This window comes from Falco rusticolus, chromosome 10, assembly GCF_015220075.1.
Source record: "Falco rusticolus isolate bFalRus1 chromosome 10, bFalRus1.pri, whole genome shotgun sequence".
NCBI lineage: Eukaryota > Metazoa > Chordata > Aves > Falconiformes > Falconidae > Falco > Falco rusticolus.
The window spans coordinates 17206411-17214761 of NC_051196.1; the positions used below are offsets into that span (position 1 = coordinate 17206411).

An 8351-nucleotide genomic window follows, 5' to 3' on the forward strand; every position below is an offset into this window, starting at 1 on the left:
TGGCTGATTGTAAAATAAAAATAAATATATGTAATTAAAAAAAACCCCAGTTTTCTAACTCCTGTATTCCATAAAAATTGGAACATAGCCTTTTATGAGGACCTGCCAAAAGAGCCATCAAAGTGCTGCACCTTCTCTGTAGACACAAAATTGGTAAGTATAAAATATTCATATGCTCTAGGAGGACAGGGTCACTGAGATAATACCCTATGGTAAGTTAGAATGACAATACTAGTCACGAAAATGATTTTTTTTTTAAGAAAAAAAGAAAATATGAAAGTAATCAACAAAATTATTACATCCAACTAATTTACATTTGAATGTGTCTTAATCTCACATCTCTTTTACCACAGATAATAATTCTACAATAGCTAAAAGTAAGTGATGCAACTTTCAGTTATATTATACAGTGTATAAAAAATGTCCATGTTAATGTCTGTCATACAATCACAGCTGTTAGGTTTTTTAGTAGTATTTTGAAGACTCTCAGTCAGTTCCAGCCCCCATACAAGCTTCCCCCACCCCGTCAGCGTCCTCTCCTCCTTCGCTGGTTCTTGCTTGGGGGCTTCAGAAGACTCTCTCGATATTTCACATTTGTGTGGAACAGTCGGACCATTTCATGGTCTTTGTTATCCAATACTCTGGGCAGAAATAGAGATGATTTCTGTGTCCTGCGAGTTTTAAAGCCCCTTCTGGGTCGTCCTTTCCCATTGATTGAGACATACCAGAGTCTCTCTGCACTGGCTTTGCGCTTGGTGCCAGCTCTGTTAGGTACAGTCCGGTAGATACGGGACGCATAGGTGTTATAACCCAATTCATGGATCCTCTCCACAAACTCACACTCTGCGTTATAGTTTTCCTGTAAAGCAAACATGACAAAGTTTAAGGAAGACTATAGGGGTAACAGCTTTCTTCTACCTCAGTAAGACTGGGTTAAAATCTTAAGCAAGACTCTATTCAGCTTTAGGATAAAGACAGAAACACGTGGTAAGAAAATCTCTAGACTGATGGTACAAAAGGTGAGCGTAAGAAGAGTACTGAGCCTGAACTGCTGTTCAACAAGGTGTCCCTGTCAGCAGTGTGAACATACTCTGTGGGTCAGAGACAGAAAGAAAATCTGAAAAGAAAAAATGGCATGTGAATAGGAATTAATATCTCTGCCAACTGTTCAGCTGTAAAATTGATTTTTTTGTGTTTATGGATCTAAATATGCCTATGAAGATGATTTAATTGCTACCCATGAACATTTGACATCCATTTAAAAGGTAAAATTCCTACAGTTTAATGCAAAATGTGGCTCTTTCATTGGTATATTAGTAGTTAGATACACCTGCAGTCCATTACATCCAGTTTATTATGGATAGGTGAGCTGTAAACAACATCTTTATGAAGCTCCTTTGCTTCAGCATAACAAAAGTACACCCTGCCCACCAGTGTGTTCCTCCAAAATACTAGGCTGCTCCTTTATTACAAACTGTAACAGAGAACACACACCCATGATGGGTGCTCACATTTTACATGATCTGTCAAAATCAGGGGTCCTCAAACTACGGCCCGTGGGCCAGATAAGGCCCCCCAGGGTCCTCAATCCAGCCCCTGGTATTTACAGAAAACACCACACCACACACCCCCACACACCCCGGGGGTTGGGGGGGGGGAAACCAAGCAGCCGCAGATGACTTCCTGCCACTTAATCTGCACGCTGGCCTCCTGTTTAAAAAATTTGAGGACCCCTGGTCAAAATTCACCCTTTTTCATCTGGCCCTCAACTGAGAGAACTGTGCAAAACCCTGGCACAAAGAATTCCTTCCTCCTCCCTGGGAGCTGTAGAAACAGTGCAAATAAAGGCCCTTTCACACTATTCATCTCTTCTTAACTACAAAATCATCTTTGCTGTATCAGTGTGATTAAGACCTCAATATCCAACATGTGCAAAGTACAGAGGCACAGGGCACTTGCTACCATTGTCTCTACAGAGGTTGGGTTTTTTTGTGGGTTTTTTTGGTTTGGTTTGTGGTTTTTTTTTTTATCGCCTCTCTGGAGAACATGGAAAGGGCACAGGTAGCCCGGGCTGGGGCCAGAAAAGCCATGGGCTCCATTAACATCATGTCTTTAATGCTATTCACTCATCAGAAATGCTGATAGGCATTTAACAAGATTTTAAAAGACTCCACATGTCTCAGCTTCACAGCTGTAAAACGGAAGTGCCCTTCCTTGCAAGGACAAGGTTTTCATATGCTGTGGTGCTGGAACCCATGCAACTACCATATGTAGGTAGATTTATCCTGCTGCCTGCCTCAGTTTTGGTTGTAGAGGGTTTATCACAGAGGATAAATTTAGAGGATTATCACAACTGACTAAGGATAGAAAGGAATTCTTCAGACTCAACAAACCCATTTTATTGACATGGGAAAAACAGTGAACTAAGGGATAAGAGTTATTCCAATGCTATTTCCTAAAATGCTCCCTGTATAATTCACCCAAGAGAACTCAGTCTTATTTGAAATAGGGCCCTTTCAAATAAGGCCTTATTTGAAACAGGGCCTTCCTGGAACCGTAATACCAGTAAAGTCATGGGTCAGTTTTTTTCTAGGCAAGCAAAGCCAGGAAGTTTCTCCTGAGCTGAGTCCTCACCCTTTGCTGCTTCTGTGAAGAAAGCCGGAGTGGAACAGCTTTTCCTGGATTGTCCCTCCAGCTCTGAAACAAGTCTCTCTCAAACCCGAGCTGGAACAGCAAAAGTCTTTAGCTGTACAGAACCCTTTCGTGGCTGATGCTCCTTGACATATAACAGCTGAACAAACTTCAAGATGGCCTGATGCTCCTCACACTAGAAAGGGAAGTCCAGGAGAAGAGAACTCTCTAGGCTATCCTATTCTAGGCTTTTCTCCACTCTAGGAGAGAAACTTCTTGCTCAGAATTATTTCAGTCTTGTTTTAATTCAGTTTAATTAACCTTGAGTAAAAACATACCTACTTTGAACAAGAAAGGAAGATGACAAAGAATTTGAACATTCTTCCTGTTAATTTTGGGGCATATGTTGGCTCTGAGCTGATGGAGGATCTCCACTGAAAAACATGCCCATTTTAAGCACAATATTAACTGGAAGCATAGGAGTGGTCAGCCTTAGCTCTGGCGCAGCAGAGCTAGTACATCCTCATTCCACTTCAGCTACGTTTCCCTTTGCTGCAATTGTTTGTGATCTGGTTCTCTGTACCAGCAAAGAACTATCATCTTTACACATGGGCCCTTTCATCAGTGTCCATCACATGGGACACATCACAAAAGCTGGGTCATAAACACTATCAGAACATTCTTGAAAAGGTAGAGTAAAATACATTAAACCAGGGAGGCAACTGAGTTGATTGTGTTACCTAAGTTGCCTTCACGTGAAAAAAGTTCACATTGCTTGAGGATATATCATGCTGTTCAAATCAACAGAATTACATATAATGACTAGCTGGAAGAAGCAAATTTCACATAGCCATATTTACTCTCTTCAAATCTGTTTCCATACCACAGGATTCCTGGAGAAACTGCAGTATGGCTGTTGCACAGTAAGACATCACAAGATTGCTAGGGACATAACCAAAGACAATGGAAGAGGTTCAAGTGAGTAGATAATGTGTAGAGTATACACACTGGCAAATATGCCTTAGTGTGTCCCTGAATGTGAAGAAGTCTAAGCTGAAGTATTTTATTCCCTGAGGGGAAATACTGGCTGGGCTGGAAAGGCAAGACTCCCACTAATATTAACCCAGCCCAGATTTTACCTCAAAGATTGGGATGAAAAATGAGGTTGAAGGAGTAAAATAAGGTGTTTATTTTCACCTTTGTCTTCTTGTACCTTTTCATATTTCCTTTCCTTGCTATAGCCCTGCCTTTTAGTAACAGTACATTCTTTCACTGCCCAACCAAATACTCTGTGCAAAGAAACTCCTGCCAGTAGGCTGCTTTCCTGTAAGAGATGCTCAGTTATTTCTGGATATTCTTTATCTGACACGTATATCCTTTTTCAGTGTCCAAGATCCAAATCAGAGAGAAATATGGATAATTCTGAATAAAGATGGACATTCTGCACTTCAGTGGCTGACTCCTGAGGTCTTTATCGGTGCACCCAATTGCCAAGGACTTTGGCCATGCGAAATACCTTTGCCCAATACATTCTTCTGACTTTGGCTGTACAAGCAATAAGAAAGTAAGAACACAGATTCTTTCCACTTTAAAAAGGTACTGATTGGTTGCCTGTAACAATTCCAGGCAGAAATCTGTTTTAAAATTACTCTTTTCTCTATAAATGTTTATTTATAAGAAGGCAGTGTTCCCCAATAGACCTGTTCTCCCCATATGAAATGACAGGCATCTGCCAGTCTTAAGTAAAACTTACTGATGCATAAAGTCTGCCCCTTTTGTTCATGGCCAGGTATCTGCCAGAGAACAAACCCTTGATGGCAACGATTCCAACATCAACAGCAGTTATTTCAAGGATACCTAGAACAGAAACAATTAGGACATATGTTGTTGCTCCTCATCATGTGTAATTTGTTGAGATGCATTTAAATGACTGCTTACCTGCAGGCTATGATTTCACAGCTATCACTAGTTCACATCAAAATCATAGTGCAATCATGTGAATGGAACAAGACTACTATTTGAAACAACATAAACCAACGACAATGTGGGAATGGTTGCAGACAAGCTTGACAATAAATCCCTAGATGTTTGGTTGAGATCGAACTCTTTCAAAAATGAAAAAAGATCTGACACTGAAGTAGAGGTCCACTTAATCCTATATGTATATAAAAAAGTTTAAACCCTCTTTAATGCTTACGAACACAAGAGCTCTTGACTTATTGAAACCAGTCACAAAGCTGTCCATTTCAGGACAAAGCACTTGCTGAGGTCTCCAGAGGGTAAAACAGAGTGAATCAGCTGCATTTTAGAGCCATGTATATAATAATGAAAGGAACTTGTCGTTTAAGGGGTCAGTGTAGCCCTCCAGACAAGGACAATATGACTGTCTGAGCCAAATTAAAAGGGAGGAGATTTTCAGACCATCAAAGATGGGGTCTCAAACACAAGAAGAGTGTCACAGGCAAGGCTGGCACAATATCTGCCAAAATGTTCATGTCCAGCCGAAGGTGCCAGGATGCTGATGGAGGCTCAAATGGCTCAGGAGATGTGTTCTATGTGCAGGGCTCTCTAGCTGGCTTGCTCAAACTCAGCTCTGTTCTCCAGCTGTGGTCCTAGAGCTCAGTACTTGTTAAGAGTATTTGGAGGCAAGAGGCGACCCTTGCGCCCAAACCCATTGCTGCCTTTCAGCTATGATGAGGTAGAGCCAGGGGGCCTGTCCCCTTTGCAGAGCCAGATTGCTGCTCTGGGAGAGTTGGGGTGGTTTGGTACAGCTGTTTTGAATCAGGCACCGGCTCGCTGCTGAAGGATGCCTCCTCCAGGCTTTGATAGTGAGGGGGTTTTTCTTTAGGAAATAGTGGTTTTCCTTTATGGAGTTCAGACAGATCCCTGAGGTCTCCCTATCTCTGTGTGCCATCACCAGGCGGGATTTACGTTTCCAGGGGTAGCGGGGCACGGCGGAGGCCGGGCTGTGCCCGGGCCGAGCTGGGTGCGGGGGCGCCCGGGGCTCCCCCCGTGCAGCGGCGGCGCTGATCCCCCCTCTTCTCCCTTCTGCCGCCCTCGCACAGACCCCTCACTCCCGACATATCCCGTTTCATCTTAATTACCGCCGATCGCCGGCACATGTCAAAGGGGACAGATGTGATTTAGCCCGTGGAAGCTCAAGCCCCCCGCGGGAGACAAGCTGGGGCGGGACGAGGGAGGTGAGGGCAGCCTGCAACCCGTCGAGGGGGGCACCGGGACTCGGCCCTGGGGAGGTGTGAAGGCACCGGTTGCCCAGCGGTCCGGGCTGGGGCAGGGCTGGCGTGGGAAGCCCCAGGCGGAGCAAGGGCAAGTGACAGGTCAAGCGGGCTGCGCAGGGCATGTTCCCGGTCCCTGTCACGGGGAACTTGGGGTTTGGGGGTCCCGCTCTGCCCTGGAGGGACTGAGCCCCTGCGCCTCCGGCCGGGTCCCGACACCCCGCAGGGCACGCTCGGGGGTCCCCTGCCCGGGCCAGGGGCAAAGAGGGCTGCCCCGTCGAGCTCGCCAGCCCTCAGCACGGAGCGGGCGCGGGAGCCGGAGGGTGCGAGGGCGCGCAGCAGGAGCTGCGGGGTCCGGCCGAGCCAGCGGGGCGGCTCCCGGCACGCCGAGACAAGGTGTCGCGGAGCCCGGCGAGGAGAGGGGCGAAAGCTCCGGCAGCCAGGGGTGGTCCCGGTCCCCGCCGAGGAGCCCCAGCCGCCGTGCGGCGGCTCTGGCCGCGGGGCAGCGCTGGGCAGGAGGAGAGGAGGGAGCGGCTTCGCCACCGCCCCGTCCGGCACCGCACCAGCACCCACCGTCCTGCCCGTTGATGCTGGGGCAGGACGCAATTGGTCCGAGCGAGACCCCCTCCCCACACAGCCCGGCCCGAGGAGAAGCGTGATGGGGAAAGTTGTGCCCGGTACTCACTGAAGACGTTGTTTTTCTCCAGGGTGCCGTTGATCTTGCCATTGGGGTGGATCTGGAGATGGTACTTGGTGGCACAGTAGAGTTTCCTGCGCCTGGGCGCTCCCCCGAGGTGCTCGTAGACGCCGCCGCGGCCCCCCGCATCCCGGCGCGGTCGGGGGTCGCTCGGGGAGGCTCCGGCGGCCTCGGGCACCCCCGCGGCCCGCCCTGGGGACCACGGCTCCTGCAACAGACTCAGGAACAAGATCCAAATTATAACCATTGTGGCATGATGGCCGCAGCGCTTAGTCTGCTGGGGAGATCGAGGCTTGGAGCGAATGACACCAGGGGTCCCATTAAAGCCGTCTTGCTAGCAGCACTCCAAAGTTGCAGAGCACACACTGTTTCGAGCCGTGAAGCATTGGCAAGTTTTTATCAGCCTCTATCTGGCCCTTTTATCTGTCTCAGATTTACTTAAATCAATAGACATCAGCAAAGGCCACCGAAGAGTCCCAGCTGTTTGTATTAGATGGAGCTGCCGTGATCAGCCTTCTCCTTGGGCTTCCAGATAGGCAGACGGCATGCATGAGAGGCAGAAGAAGGGAGAGAGAGAGAGAGAGAGAGACACCCACTGAATTTCGGCAAGAGACTGTGGGGAAAATAGTTGATCGACGGAGCATAGAAATAAAAGCAGCTTCCTGCAACAATAGCCTGATCTGCGACCAATTGATACAAAGCAGAGGAGGCAAAAGGTATCAGTCTCGTGTGAACTCCCGGAGCGCAGCGTGGATAAAATTACACAGCATCCCTGCCCGCCACGCCGCGCACCCGCACACCCCCGCACGGGGGCCGGCTGCTGCCGCGGCCGCCCGCCCCGCTGCCGGCCCCGCCGAGAGGCGCGGTGCAGCCGCGGACCCTCCGCCGGGCACCGCCGCCCCCCGCTCAGCGCGGGGAGGGGGGGGCTGATGCTCGAAACAAACATCTTCGGGAGGTGGCTTTTGGAAGTGCGCATGTTAAAAGCGGAAGCATAAGAAAGGGGTGCGGGTCCTGGCCTCCCGGGGGGCTGGAAGGGGAAGAACACGTTTTAATGGCTTTCACTCAGGCGTCAGGGTTTCTTCAGCACACACACACACCGCTTTGTCCCCGGTGTTGAAAGCAAACAGTTATTACTGAATCAATCAGTTCAGGGTTACAAATACTACGCATTATTTAGCTAGGTCTTTCAAGATGTAGCAATTTCTAAATTACCTCAGACAAAGTAGGGCCCAGCAAGTGTTATGATATACATCCCCGAACGTATTTGCAATAAGTTGGAACTAATGCTAATCCTTTTTCTTAACTCTTGTGCCTGGTAAGTCTCATTAGCTGTAGCAGATCTGCCCTCGCTACCATGTAGCTTCACACAACTGCCTACGCTTTCAAAATATGATGGAGCTACCTATAAATAAACATAAAAGAAGGCAAAAAGTTCAACAGCTCCGTGAATTACGCTGTCCCTGTGTGCTACTCAAAGGCAGCTCGTTAATTAGATTTGCATCTGAAACAGGCAGTAGGAGTTTTGGGGAAGTGTTTGAGAGATAATTAGTATTAATGTGCTTGAAGGGCACACACAAATACACCTTTGAATTGAGTCACGTCAGAATTCAAGCATTGACCTTGATCAATATAATTTTTTTTCCCGGAATTGGTGAACAAGAAGAGGTCTATACAATTTTTTTAAAAGATATTCCTATGTAGAGGACGGGATTTTCTTACACGTTAAAGAGATCTTAAGAAAAGCAAGCTTTTACTAGTGGGAAAATAAGGGAAGGGATCAGACCTGC

The 8351-nt window shown here is 47.5% G+C and overlaps 1 protein-coding gene across 1 annotated transcript; it reads right to left on the bottom strand.

Annotated features, from left to right (window-relative positions):
- Positions 1–347: 347 nt before the first annotated feature.
- Positions 348–6811, bottom strand: FGF3 (fibroblast growth factor 3). Its single transcript, XM_037402884.1, has 3 exons — positions 6553–6811; positions 4385–4488; positions 348–859 (listed from the first exon to the last, which is right to left on the bottom strand). Exons 1-3 carry the CDS (start codon positions 6809–6811, stop codon positions 527–529), a joined length of 696 nt encoding a protein of 231 aa, XP_037258781.1. The 3' UTR covers positions 348–526.
- Between the last annotated feature and the right edge of the window lie 1540 nt (positions 6812–8351).